Raw genomic sequence first — 14,755 nt, 5'->3', positions numbered from 1 at the left:
GTGCTGTGGGGCTGAAGGAGGGGTGAATAAAAGGAGCAAACCAGGGTGACACAGAAGGGAGTGGGGAGAAGAGGAAATGAGGGCTTAGGGAAGGCTTCTTGGAGGTGATGTGCCTTCAGTATGGCTTTAAAGGTGGGGAGAGTGATTGTTAGATATGAAGAGGGAGGGGGTTTCAGGCTAGAGGCAGGACTTGGGTGAGAGATCCATCAGCGACGAGATAGATGAGATTGAGGTACAGAGAGTAGGTTGGCACCAGAGGAGTGAAGGGGATGGGCTGGGTTGTTGGAGGAGAGCAGCGAGGTGAGGAAGGAGGGGGCGAGGTGATTGAGTGCCTCAAAGCTAATGGTAAGCCGTTTCTGTTCAATGTGGAGGTGGATAGGCGATCACCGGAGGTCCTTGAGGAGTGGGGAAATGTGGACCGAACGTTTTTTGAAGAAAAATGATCTGGGCAGTAGACCGAAGTATGGACTGGAGTCGGGGGAGACAGGAGGCTGAGAGGTCTGCAAGGAGGCCGATACAGTAACCAGGGCGGGATAGGAGAAACGCTTGGATTAACATGGTAGCAGTTTGGATGGAGAGAAAAGGGCGGATTTTAGTGATGTGAAGGCAGGCAGGATTTAGTGATAGATTGAATATGTGGGTTGAATGAGAGCGATGAGTCAAAGCTAACGCCAAGGTTACGGGCTTATGAGACGGGGTGGTGGTGCTGTCTACAATGACGGGAAAATCGGGGAGGACAGCGTTGGGGTGGGAAGGTTAGGCGTTCTCTTTTGGACATTTTAGCCGGGCGTGGAATGTGGGGAGCAGTGGGATCTGTCGGGCTTAGGAGTTCTCGGCCGGGGGAGCGGCGTGGGTGAGGGGATGACGGCAAGAGAGATGAGAGCGAGGTATTGTTAGGCTAACTTGGGAGGAACCAAGAGAACGAGCTGGAGGGATGCAGTTGAGGAGAGCGCAGATGCAAGGCGGAGCGAGTGGGTGGAGAGCCTTGAAGCCGAGTGACAGGATTTTGTGTTCAACGCAGAGACACACGGAGAGAACGTGCTCCGTCCAGGCACGTGTGGTATAGATTGAAGCTCATTGTGGGCAAGGAACGTGTCTCTCGACTGTTAGGTTGTACTCTCCCAAGTCCTTAGTACAGTGCTCTGCACACAGTGAGGGCTCAATAAATACCCTTGATTGATTGGCCCTCAAAACCGGTGTGTGGTCAGTGGTCAATTCTGATATTTCAGAAGGAAGGCATTTTGTGATGGGATTGAACTAGACCGCACAACCATTTTTTTTTTTTATTTTCATTTATGGTATTTAAGTGCTTATAATGTGCCAGGCATGAACTAAGCATTCGGGTAGATACAAGGTAATCAGGCCGGACTCAGTCTTAATACCCATTTTACTGATGAGGTAACTGAGGCACTGAGAAGTGAAAAGGGGTGGAAATCAGCTATCTGCACCCCAGGAGTGAGTGAACTTTACAGGGAAGTCCGCCCCCTGCACACGTTGTGTCCTTGGGCTCCTCTCTCCTCCTCCTCTCCCTTCCGCCCACAACAGGGTGCACCTGGGCATTCTCCAGAGAATCTGGCAATTTACAGGCTAGGAATCCAGGATTGCTTTTGAGGAGGGGAGGAGAGCAGTTCGGAAACTGGCTGAAGCGGGAAGAGGCAGAAGGCGGCGCCTCAGGAGCGAGACATCTTGGGTGCAGGATTGGGGAGGGGACCGGGGCAAGGCCACGCAGAGCGGAACAGTCGGCCCGCTGTGGGAACAGAAAAATATCACAGGACACATGGGCCGTGGAAAGCGGGTTCTTACCCTGTCCCCTTCCAAGTACTGAGTTTTCAGTGCCTCTGAATGGTGGACATAAAGGGGGACCCTTGGCCTGACCATCTCCTAAAGGGGTTTGCCCCACTGGGGTCAGGCAGATCTAACAGGGCTTCCAACATCCATTGGCTCTGGTTTGTAGCACATTGGTGGAGCCAAACTTTGATTTTTGAATGGCATTTGTTAAGCTCTTACTGTGCCAGGCACTGTATTAAGCACGGGGGTAGATACAAGCGAATCAGTTTGGACCCGATCCATGTCCCACAGGGGGCTCAGTCTTAATCCCCATTTTACGGATGAGGTAACTGAGGCACAGAGAAGCCAAGGGACTCGCCCAAGGTCACGGCAGTGGTGGAGCTGGAATTAGAGCCCATGTCCTTGGTTCCTGGGCCTGTGCCCTGTATATATGTTTGTACATATTTATTACTCTATTATTTATTTATTTTACTTGTACATATCTATTCTATTTATTTTATTAGTATGTTTGGTTTTGTTCTCTGTCTTCCCCGGGACTGGCTCTATATGTTACCAATTTGTACTTCCCAAGCGCTTAGTACAGTGCTCTGCACATAGTAAGCGCTCAATAAATACGATTGATGATGATGATGATGATGATGATGATGCTCTGTCCATTAGGCCATGAGCACAAACTCCCTGGGTTTTATAGCTTCTTTTGGAAACCCTATGGAGTACAGGGAATAAGCCCCTTCTTCCTGACTGGATTTCCCAGTTCTTGGAACTGGGATCCCAACTGTCGTTGTGGGCAGGGAATGTATCTGCCAACTCTGATATATTGAACTCTCCCAAGCGCTTAGTTCTGTGCTCTGCGCACAGCAAGTGCTCAAATACCATTGATCGGTGACACCTTAAGGGCTTGCGGCCCAACAATTTAGTCACCAGTCCGGGGTCTCTTCTTTGCTGGTTCCTGAATCCTTCCCCACCCCGGTTAAACCACCTGCAGTCTCCTTCCCCACGGGAATTAAAATGTAATATCCATGTCAGGCAAGAGCCTGGAAGTTCAGAGAACACAACCCTCCGCCCCCAATCTGGTGGAGAAAGAAAGCTGTTAACAGATCAGCACATGAGACAGTAGAAGCTAGCATCTTAGAGGCCACAGCAACTCAGGGCCTTGCTTTTAGGACTGAAATAAACCAGGTCTTGGAGAGTGACGTTGCCATTTGAAGAGCCCAATGCATCCCCGGATGATGCTGATAATAAATACCTCGAGTTGATTTAAAACTTGTTTCCTGGAATGCTTGTCCGCATCAGTTCTCCTTTGCCTCCCGCACAACCCCTGCAAGCCTGGGAGGAGCAGGAATCCTTGTCCCTCCTGGACTAAAGAGACAAAGGCCTAAAGAATTGAGCTAGGTACTGAAGGTCACACAGAAAACTCGTGTCAGAGCCAAGACCAAACCCTTGCCGCGTGACCCCACCCATTCTCCTCTCTGGCCCTCGTGGCCTCTGGAATAAGCCGAGACTCCCTCCGGCTATGCCCGGCTACTGTCGGGGTGGTGGCCTGCTCGGTGAATGTGGAAATGAAAAGGAGGAGCAGGATACCCCTCCATGGCTGGCCCCACGAGCCAAAGAGGCCGGTGAGAGCTCCGTCGTAGTTCGAGCCCTTGCCGTGTGCAGAACACTGTTTTAAGCTTGGGGGGAAAGAAGAGTATAAGCAGATACGATCTGTGCTATCAGGGAGCTGAAGATCAGCAAAACAGGCTGAGCTAAAGAGTTGTGGTGCCTCTATTTGTAAAGAAAACAGACAGGGCATCCAGAGAAAGCAGAAACATCTTTTATTCTTAAAATGTGAAGGCAGAAATTAGAAGATCAAAATCCTTTTGAAAATACTGTTTGGGGGAAAAGTCCACTCCTGTTACAGAGAAATGGCTCCCAACCCTTCCTCCCCGTCTGCTGCCCCGACCCCAGGGCTGCCGTGGGGTGGATGGCTGGAAGTCTCCTGTGGGCAGGAGCCGTGCCCATCACACTCCAAACAGGGGAGGGAGAGAAGAGAACATGGGCTGGTTCTCAGAGCTCTGTGGGCAAAAGGGGCACACTCTGACAAGTCACCCAAAGAAGCCCCCCTTTTCCTGCAGAGGAAAGTACAGGTACACACAAACACACACACACTGTATTTGGCACAGTTTAAACAGATGAGGCACTCTGAAAGTGTAAACGTAGAAAGGAGAAAACAGTGGACTATTTTAGTAAGGCATTTCCAGTTGAATACTACGTTTAAGGCAGACGGGTTAAGGCAGTCTCTGGTCCTCTCGCAGGTAGAGGGTCGACCTTCCCTGCAAAACAGAATCAGGTGGGTTATTCCCGTGGATGGGGACAACTGCACAGCTTCACCATGAGCTGGGCAGAGCGAGCGAGATGGGGCCCAGATCACCTAAAGGCTTTGGCCACCTAAACTGGAATGAGATGACAGGAGAGAATATTTCGTTGTCAGTTGGTTCTTCGTGTTCGTGGAGAGTAAGATCGGGACAAGTTTGGGGCTTCTAATAAACAGTAGTTGCCATGGATGATGCAGTTTTGGAATCGGATTAAGCCACGAGGCCTCGTGCTTGACCGCAGAGTCTGTCCGGAGTCTCCGCCCAGAGTCTCCGGGGATGGCAGCAGGGTCGAGGGGCAGGGTAGGACGACTTATTTTTGGTCAGACAGGCTTCTGTTCTACAGTTTGGCCTTTTCAGGAAAGGACTGGTGGCATGTGGCACATGGCTCCCTTCAAATTAGCAGATCTGTCGTGGATCCCCTATCAGCAGCTGTGTCCAATCAATCAATCGTATTTGTTGAGCGCTTCCTGTGTGCAGAGCACTGTACTAAGCGCTTGGGAAGTACAAGTTGGCAACACATAGAGACAGTCCCTACCCAACAGTGGGCTCACAGTCTAAAAGGGGGAGACGGAGAACAAAACCAAACATATTAACAAAATAAAATAAATAGAATAGATATGTACAAGTAAAATAGAGTAATAAATATGTACAAACATATATACATATATACAGGTGCCAGCAATCTGCATTACCAAAATGCAGCCCTCTGCCCCCCAACTCCCACTATTCCAAGCCCCCCAAATTTGGGGGCTGAGCGGGCCTTCTGATACTCATATTCTGGCCTGGAGTCTCCGGGGGTGGTAGTACAAGCGCTTAATACAGTGCTCTGCACACAGTAAGCGCTCAATAAATACAAATGAATGAATGATAGTGTCGACGGGCAGGGCCAGGAAGTTTTCCAAACCCCCCAAATTTGGCGGCTGAGCGGGTCATATTCCAGCTTTCAAATAGCCAGTCTCCCTCACTGCAAAACCTGCCCTGGTGAGATTTACCTAGTTCACTGTGAGCCCGGGAGGCCGTCCTCCTCCCTCCTCCTCAAGGCCAGTGATACTGGAGATACCAGATGGTTTCATTCTTCAACTGGGGTCCAAAGAGAGGATTGAGCTGGGCCAGGATTGCAATCAGCCAGCTGCAAAAAGGAAAAGAAACCGTCAGAAAGGCCGCCTGCCCTCCTCGGACCCCACCTACGGCCGTCTCCCCGCCCGAGACGCAGGGAGCGGGTTCCCGAGAAGACAGACGGCGAGCCTGGGGCGGGGAGCAGCCCCGGGAAGGCAGGCAGGCGGCCCCAGACGGCGAGCACGGAAGCACCCGGGTGTCCGGCACCGGACTCGGCCTCCTGGAGCCGCCGACCCGACGCCCTCGGAGGGAGGTGGAGGCCCCGCCACCCCGCCATCCACAGGTCCCCCTCGGTTCTCCTCCCGGCCTGCCCGCCGGCATCTGGAAACAACGGCTATCATCAGCGTGACAGGCCTGGAAAATTCCCCGGCCCCGGCGAGCAGAAGCGCGGGTCCGGATTGGCGGAGCAGGCTCCCGCTTCCTCTGAAGCGGTGACCGAGCCGACCTGCATCGGTCCCAGCTAGGCCTCGGCCTCCCTTTTATTACGAGAAAGAGAGACAAACCAAGCCCTCACCAGATATCGGACCGCCAGGGATCTGGCCCAGCCGCTGCCTGGGCCCACGGGCGGGGGGCAGGCTAAAGGGAGCGGGGACTGGGAAGCGGGCAGCCTGTCCCACCTCGCCCTTCGGGGGACCACGGTAGGGTCTGTCTCCAGGAAAGTGGAACACGGCACCCTCCTCCAAACTGAGGTCAAAGACCTCAGAAACATTTCTGCCGGTGTCATTAGGAATTCCACGGAGGAATCTTCCCTCCCTCTCCTCTACCGTCCGAGCTCGGCTTTGCTCCTTCCGGCCGGGCTCCGAGCCCTGCGTGTTTCTCAGCTTTAAACGGGAAGAGATGGAAGCAAAAAGTCCTTCTGAATTGATGGAAGTGGGCGGAGGGGGCGATCGGATTCCATGGGAGAAGTTATTATTTCATGCATTCCAAGGCGGGAACTGAATGTGCCCGAACTCCCTTTCACATTTCCCAACTAGACACTAACCCGGCCCCTGACCAGTGTTGGCGTTTCTGCCAGTATGGGGCCGAGACGCCTCCAGCCCAGCGCCGGGGAACGGGGCCGGTGGATCCTCTGCTGACTGGAAATTCTTTCAGGGAAGGAATTCGTCAATCAATGGTATTTACTGAGTGTTTACTGTGTGCAGAGCACTGTATTAAGCGCTTGGGAGAGGACCATATGACATAGTAGGCAGACAGGAATCCTGCCTTCACAGAGCTTAGGGTCAATTGGAGCTTTTGGGAGATTCGGGGGCCTGGGTACGGTCCAGCCGTCTGGGGAAGCGGGAAAGTGGGAGGACAAGGCGGAGGGAGGGAGGTCTGTGTGGGAGAGCTCTTTCCACCGGCAGACGCAAGCCGAGTGACCCCACGGACCACCGCCCGGCTGCGCTCACCAGGGCAACCTCCGCTTAGGGTCCCCATCTCCTTGCCGCGTGGGGCTCTCGCTCTGTGCCGTCGATGGAAAAGCGACTTTTGCAGCCGGACCCATTCCAAGCCTGAAGGGCTCTTAAAGCTTTGCTCGTGGCCATTAGACAGGTCCCGGCCCCTTTAAGCAGAATCAGACGTTCCTAGCACTTGTGGCCGTCGAGTGGACAGGGCAGAATCCAAGTTACGCCTCGCTGAAATATATACGTTTCCGTCTACCTTCCCTTTGAGCGCCAGAGGCCGAGGAGGAGGGGCAGCAGGAGTGGGTGTGAACTGACTCACTGTTGCTGTCTCTTGGGTCCCATGGGGAGCTCTTGCCTCAGTCCCAGACCACCTGGGGCCGGTCAGGCCCGGTGGGAAAGGGTTGGGACGGCATGGGATGAGCCCCAGCCCGCGGGAGATTTGGGGGTTGTCGTGCAGGGAGGAGGTCAGCACGCTCCACTGTGGGGGGGCCCGATGGTGGCCCTCGGCCCCAGTGGGGAAGGGAGGGAGAGGCTTCCCAACCGCAGCCTTCAGCACCACCCCCTCCAATCCCGGTGCACCCCGGCCCAGAGGGCCCCCGGCGGATAAACAGCCTCCTCTGGACTTGCCGGGCGCCCCAGGCAATTGTCCTGGGAAAGTGGCTGTACGCCAAGTTGGCCTGACTCATCTGCCCTGCCCTGACCACAGAGCCAAAACAAGCTGCGGGATCAGCTGCCGGGCTAAGCCCCCTTGGGCAGGGGGCAGAGATGACAAGTCACCAAGGAAGCGGGCCGCACAAATGTCCCCCAGCCCCGGAAAGCCTGGAGCGCTCACCCAGTGGGGCTCCCGCTTAACTACCCTCACCTAGGGACCCTGCCCTCTCCCTTTCAGAAGCATTAATAAGCATTGTGCTATTTGGTAAGGGCTCACTATACTATACTACACTAGATAAGCCAAGTGCTATACTAAGCACAGGGGTAGATACAAGATGATCAGGGCCCACATGGGTCATAATCTAAAGGGGAGGAAGAACAGGTATCAGAATCCCTAAGTAATAATTATGACACCTGTTAAGCGCTTACTATGAGCCAGGCACTGTACAAAGCGCTGGAGTGACTTGCCCCCGGTCACCCAGCAGACGACTGGTTAAGCTGGGATTACAACCCAAGGCCTCTGACTGCCATGCCCTTTCCACTAGACCACATGGCTTCTAATTATTATTAGTGATAATAATAGTAACAATAATAATGGTATTTGATAAGTCCTTACTATGTGCCAGGCACTGTACTAAGTGCTGGGGGGGGGGGGGGGGGGGGGTTGGACGTAGTCCCTGTCCTATGTGGGGCTCACAGTCTCAATCCCCATTTTACAAATGCGGTAACTGAGGCCCAGAGAAGTGAAGTGACTTGCCCAGGGTCACACGGCAGACAAGTGGAAGACTCGGGATTAGAACCCATGACCTCCTGACCCCCAGGCCCGTGTTCCATCCATGACGTCACGCTGCTCTGCAGGCCGAGGGTGGAATTATGAAACACATAAGCAAGCAATGGTATTTACCGAGCACTCATTACGTGTACTAAGTGCTCGGGAGAGTACACTACAACACAATCAGCCGTGGTCACGTTCCTTACCCATCCGGTCTAGAGGAGGAGGCGGAATTTCGAACTCCAAATTTCTTTGCAACTTGGAGGCACGAGCTGGATCTTGCATTCCAACTTTAATAAAAAGCGGTCAAGCGGCAGTATCCTTCCAGTCGCGGGCCAGATCTCCAATGGACTTGCCCGGTCGTAAACACAAACCAGGCCTCGCTTGCCCGGATCCCGATTCCGGCAGCCTCACCCCGAAGCAGCCCAACCGGGCCAAGCTGCCCAGAATCAACCTCTTTACTGAAAACAGGACAAGCCTTGGGCTTCAAAACAAGGCTTTGTTTATCCCACACCAGCCTACCCGGGGACAGGTGAGGGAGGGCCCCGATCAGAGGCAGGGAGATGGGGAAAATGGTGGGAGACCCTTTCGGTCCTCAAAGCCCACGATGTGATAAGAAACTCGCAGAGTTAACTCCAAATGCACCACTCCCACGCCTTTGGCAGCGAGGACAAAGACAGAGAAGCAGAGTTTTTAGCATTAGTTACTGGTATATTCCAGGACCTGCCACCTCCCACGCCTTGCATGTCAATGTCCAACTTGGAGGCAGAGGGGTGGAGCAGGCAAATAATCAGCCGCATCGGGAGTTTTCTCTCTGTCTCCCTCCCTCTCTCTCTCTTTGTGTATGTAGCTAGAGGTAGATGGATAAACACATATCCCCATATGTCCCAAACTGAGACCCCCACCTCCCCACCCTGTCCTAGAAGACGACAGATGTCAAACAGCGTGGAAAAGCAGCGTGGCTCAGTGGAAAGAGCCCGGGCTTTGGAGTCAGAGGTCAGGGGTTCAAATCCCGGCTCTGCCAACTGTCAGCTGTGTGACTTCGGGCAAGTCACTTCACTTCTCTGGGCCTCAGTTACCTCATCTGTAAAATGGGGATGAAGACTGTGAGCCCCCACCCGGTGGGACAACCTGATCACCTTGTAACCTCCCCAGCGCTTAGAACAGTGTTTTGCACATAGTAAGCCCTTAGTAAATGCCATTATTATTATTATTATTAATAAATAGCCCCGGAACTTCCCCGTAGGGTCTGACCCTAGTGCTCCCTGCTGGGGTTGAAAAGCAGTTAGTTCTCTGGTCCACGGCCCTGGGGCTAAATTAGGCCCAAACTATTCCAGAGGAGCAAGGCAGGGACATGTCCCGTTCTAGCACCCGAGTAGGGGAGGAGAATCCACCAACGCTTCGGAGAAACGCTTCCGGGGGCAATCGTCCCCACTCTCTGGGAAACCCCTCCAGCCCCAGCTGGGCCAGCCGACAGCTAGCCACCCCTTATGGGCAATGGCTCTTCCTAGACTGGAAGCATGCTACAGAGTCTCCACTTGGCTATTCCTTGAGTGGGCTAGGATTTCCTCTGGAAATAAAATAGAGTATGTACAAGTAAAATAAATAGAGTAATAAATACGTAAAAACATATATACAGGTATATATCAATCAGTCGTGTAGATACAGAAGCAGTGTGGACTGGTTGATGTCTTCTAGACTGTGAGCCCACTGTTAGGTAGGGACTGTCCCTATATGTTGCCAACTTGTACTTCCCAAGCGCTTAGTACAGTGCTGTGCACACAGTAAGCGCTCAATAAATACGATTGATTGATTGAATTCCATATTTCACTCTGCTACCCTGACTTAAAAAATAAAAATGTTCTGCGGTTGTCTCCCTACGCCTCCAAGCCCCCAATCCATCCATCTCTGCATCGTGCTGAAACTCCTCACTGTAGGCTTTAAATGCAGAATAAACGGGAAACGACATTAATATTAATTATGGCTGTGTACATATGTAGAGAATCAGCATGGCTCAGTGGGTAGAGCACAAGCCTGGGTTCGGAAACTGTTAAGCACTTGGCTTTTTGTCCCAACCCAAAATGACTTGTGTATCTCACCATCTGTAATTTAATGTCTCTCTTCCATTCTAATCCTTAAACTCCTTGTGGGCAGGGATTGTGTCCACATATTATACTGTACTGTGGTCTCCTAAATGCTTGGTACAGTGATCTGCACACACTACTCAATAATAATAATGATGATGGCATTTGTTAAGCGCTTACTATGTGCAAAGCACGGTTCTAAGCGCCGTTGAATGATTGAACCCTGCTTCCAAGGAATTTACAATCTAGTGGGGGAGAAGTGGATATGTAGATACAGAAGCAGTGTGGACTGGTGGAAAGAGCTGGGAGTTGGTGAACCTGGGTTCCAATCCCGGTTCTGTTACAATTTCTCTGTGCCTCAGTTTCCTCATCTGTAAAATGAGGATTACAGTTCACTCCTTGCTACTTGAGACTGTATGCCCCAAGTGGGCTAGGGACTGTGTCCACCCAGATTATCTTGCATCTACCCCAGCACTTGGTACAATCCTTGACCTATAGTAAGCACTTAACAAGTACTATAATTAGTAGTAGTAGTACATAAGACCATCATGAAAACGGACATCGCAGGTCAAATTCATTTAGAAAGAAAACTTCCTCTTTATAGTTTCCAAGGAGATTTGAGGATGTTAACATAAGGAAAGATTAGATTGCAAACTCCTCTATATGTTGCCAATTTGCACTTCCCAAGCGCTTAGTACAGTGCTCTGCACATAATAAGCGCTCAATAAATACGATTGATGATGATGATGATCACGTGCTTGGCTTCTAGTGTTAGTAATAATAATAATGTTGGTAATAATGTTAGTATTTGTTAAGCGCTTACTATGTGCAAAGCACAGTTCTAAGCGCTGGGGTAGATACAGGGTAATCAGGTTGTCCCACAAGGGGCTCACAGTCTTCATCCCCATTTTACAGATGAGGGAACTGAGGCCCAGAGAAGTGAAGTGACTTGCACAGCCGACAAGTGGCGGAGCCGGGATTTGAACCCACGGCCTCTGACTCCGAAGCCCGAGCTCTTCCCACCGAACCACGCTGCTTCCCAATTCTGTCTCAATTCGGTGTTCTTTCTCAGTTGCCGGTACAGTGCACTCCGCCAACACGCAATCCACACGGCCACCTGAATTACCGATCGCAAAGAAAGTGGACCAGAACCGAGAGGTTCACTCCAATGTAGTGACCCCCATGAATGCACCACACCCCACCCCACCCCAGAGCCAAAATGCCAAGGACCATATTAACGCTGCCCGTAAACTGGGCCACAATGCTGGTAGATACTCACAAGAGGTAGCAGCAGACGGCAGAGGTCACCAGCATGGTGTTGATGACACTGGAAGGGGAAAAAATAAAAGGGGGGGGATTGGTAAGAAGTCAGTCACCTGCTCTGGAAAGGAGGCACAGGCGGATTCCTGCATGATTGAGGTGCCCTTGGGAGAATCCTGTTTTATCATCATCATCAATCGTATTTATTGAGCGCTTACTATGTGCAGATGCCGTCGAGTCGTCTCCGACCCGTAGCGATGCCGTGGACGCCTCTCTCCCAGCACGCCCGCCCGCCCCGCTCTCCTTCTGGTAGTGGATCCAGAAAGTTTGCTTGGTCAAAATACGGAAGTGGTTTACCACCACCTCCTTCCGCGCGGTAAACTGGAGTCTCCGCCCTCGACTCCCCTGCCGCTGCCGCCCAGCACAGGGAGTTCTGATTTTGTAGCCGATCGCCTTCCATCATCATCATCATCAATCGTATTTATTGAGCGCTTACTATGTGCAGAGCACTGTACTAAGCGCTTGGGAAGTACAAATTGGCAACATGTAGAGACAGTCCCTACCCAACAGTGGGCCCACTCACTAACCACTGCCCAAGCTAGGAATGGAATGGGCTAGCTAGCTCTCTTCCTCCCTTCAAGGCCCTGCTGAGAGCTCACCTCCTCCAGGAGGCCTTCCCAGACTGATCCTCTCCCCCTCGTCCCCCTCTCCATCCCCCCCGTCTTACATCCTTACCTTCCCCACAGCACCTGTGTATACGTATATATGGTTGTACATATTTATTACTCTATTTATTTTACTTGTACATATCTATCCTATTTATTTTATTTTGTTAGGACGTTTGGTTTTGTTCTCTGTCTCCCCCTTTTAGACTGTGAGCCCGCTGTTGGGTAGGGACTGTCTCTAGATGTTGCCAATTTGTACTTCCCAAGCGCTTAGTGCAGTGCTCTGCACATAGTAAGCGCTCAATAAATACGATTGATGATGATGATGATGATGAATGGGCAGGCCTCTGCCTGACTTTCCCTCCCGTAGCTGAGATGGGTAGAGGGCTGGAAACTCTCCCGATGTGACCCTGAGAGGGGCCTTGGGAGAGTACAATAAATAGGCAATTCTTGGGCTCTAATCCCAGCTCTGCCACCGGTCCGCTGTGTGACCTTAAGCAAGTCACTTCACTTCTCTGGGTCTCAATTCCCTCTTCCGTAAAATGGGGATTAAGACTGCGAGCCCCACGTGGGGCACGTCCCGTGTCCAACCGGATTAGTTTGTATCCACCCCGGTGATTAAGTACAGTGCCCGGCATATAGGAAGCTCTGAACAAATACCATAAACAGAAAAAAAGGAAGTTAAGAGTTTCCATGGCCAACCACCACGGGATTGTGATTGTGTGGAAATATACCGCCCGGTCCGAGTCCTCCCGTCCGGTGTCCCACAGGGGACACCCTCATTAGAGCGGGGCTTAGTGGAAAGAGCCCGGGCTTGGGAGTCGGAAGTCGTGGGTTCTAATCCCGGCTCCGCCACTTATCGGCTGAGTGACTCTGGGCAAGCCACTTGACTTCTCTGGGCCTCAGTGACCTCCTCTGTCAAATGGGGATGAAGACTGTGAGCCCCATGAGGGACAACCTGATCACCTCGTAGCTCCCCCAGTGCTTAGAACAGTGCTTGGCACATAGTAAGCGCTTAGCCAATGCCATCAATAGTATTATTATTACCCAGGATCTGCCCTAGGGCTTTCAACAGCGCTTGGCACAGGGTAAGCGCTTAACGTCTGCCATCATTGTTATCAGCATTGAGCGGTCTGTGGGTGTCAAGCCGTGGGGTGGGTGGGTAGGTAGAGAAGCAGCGTGGCTCAGTGGAAAGAGCCCGGTCTTGGGTTCTAATCCCGGCTCCACCACATGTCTGCTGTGTGACCTTGGGCAAGTCACTTCTCTGGTCCTCAGTTCCCTCATCTGTAAAGTGGGGATGAAGACTGTGAGCCCCACGTGGGACAACTTGAACGCCCCCCCCAGCGCTTAGAACAGTGCTCTGCACATAGTAAGCTTTTAACAAATGCCATCATCATCATTATTATTATTACCACCCCCAGCGCTTAGACCAGTGCTTGGCACATAGTAAGCACTTAACAAATACCATCATAATTATTATTATTACCACCCCCAGTGCTTAGAACGGTGCTCAGCACCTAGGAAGTGCTTAACAAATGCCATCATTATTATTATTATTATTATTATTATTATTATTATTATTACCACCCCCAGCGCTGAGAACGGTGCTCGGCAGTAAGGGCTTAACAAATGCCATCATCATCATCATTATTATTATTATTACCACCCCCAGCGCTTAGAACGGTGCTCGGCACCTAGCAAGCGCTTAACAAATGCCACCACCATCATCATTATTATTATCACCACCCCCAGCGCTTAGTACAGTGCTCGGCACCTAGCAAGCGCTTAACAAATGCCACCATCATTATTATTATTATTATTACCACCCCCAGCGCTTAGAACGGTGCTCGGCCCCTAGGAAGCGCTTAACAAATGCCACCATCATCATCATTATTATTATTATTATTATCCCTCCAGCGCTTAGAACGGTGCTAGGCCCCTAGTAAGCGCTTAGCAAATGCCGTCATCATCATCATGATTATAATTCTTCTGATTAGGTAGGTAGGTAGGTAGGTTGGTGAAGGCCGGTGGGGGGGTGGGGGGGGGTGCGGCCCGGGCCCCCCGTCCCGCGGGGAGCGACCAGTCTGAGCAGGAGGGAGGCCGGGTACCCCCTCCCCTCCCCTCCCACCCAGGGACGTTTGGGGAAACTGAGTCCCGGTTGGGGAGGCGTGTGTGTGTGCCCGTGCCCGTGCCCGTGCCCGTTTGGTGGTGGGTCCCCACTCACCCTCGGTTGGGTCCCTTGGGGACGACCCAGGGCAGGGCGGCGCCGACCACCCCCCAGAAGACGCTGAGCGCGATGAGGGGCACCGTCAGGGCCCCGGACGCCATGGCCCACGGTCTGCCTGCTCGCCCGCTGACCTCTGACCCCTACCGCCCGACCAAGACCACGGGACCCGGAGCCCCGCCCCCTAGCGGCCGCTTCTCGGGCACCCTCCGCGCCTGCGCAGCCCCGAGGCCCAACCCCCTCGTCCGAGCGCCGCCGCGCCGGCGCCTTCCGCTCCCGCCCGGGACTACAACTCCCGGCGGCCCCCGCGGCCAGCGCGCACGCGCACCCCGCCTCTCCCGCCGCCCAGACACAGGCCAAGATCCCAGTCATTCACCGTAATAATGATGGCATTTGTTAACCGCTTACTATGTGCCAAGCCCTGTTCCAAGCGCTGGGGGGGATACAAGGTGATCAGGT

The 14,755-nt window shown here is 52.6% G+C and overlaps 1 protein-coding gene across 1 annotated transcript; it reads right to left on the bottom strand.

The window, feature by feature from the left end:
• Positions 1–3,579: 3,579 nt before the first annotated feature.
• Positions 3,580–14,442, bottom strand: LOC119919751 (V-type proton ATPase subunit e 1-like). Its single transcript, XM_038740418.1, has 4 exons — positions 14,297–14,442; positions 11,427–11,474; positions 5,135–5,271; positions 3,580–4,100 (listed from the first exon to the last, which is right to left on the bottom strand). The coding sequence occupies exons 1-3, from the start codon at positions 14,398–14,400 to the stop codon at positions 5,178–5,180; spliced, it is 246 nt and encodes an 81-aa protein (XP_038596346.1). The 5' UTR covers positions 14,401–14,442; the 3' UTR covers positions 3,580–4,100; positions 5,135–5,177.
• Between the last annotated feature and the right edge of the window lie 313 nt (positions 14,443–14,755).

The sequence above is a fragment of the Tachyglossus aculeatus genome, chromosome X1, assembly GCF_015852505.1.
Source record: "Tachyglossus aculeatus isolate mTacAcu1 chromosome X1, mTacAcu1.pri, whole genome shotgun sequence".
Taxonomy (NCBI): domain Eukaryota; kingdom Metazoa; phylum Chordata; class Mammalia; order Monotremata; family Tachyglossidae; genus Tachyglossus; species Tachyglossus aculeatus.
The sequence above is the reverse complement of the archived record's forward strand: the minus strand, read 5'-3'. Positions and strand labels throughout refer to the sequence as shown.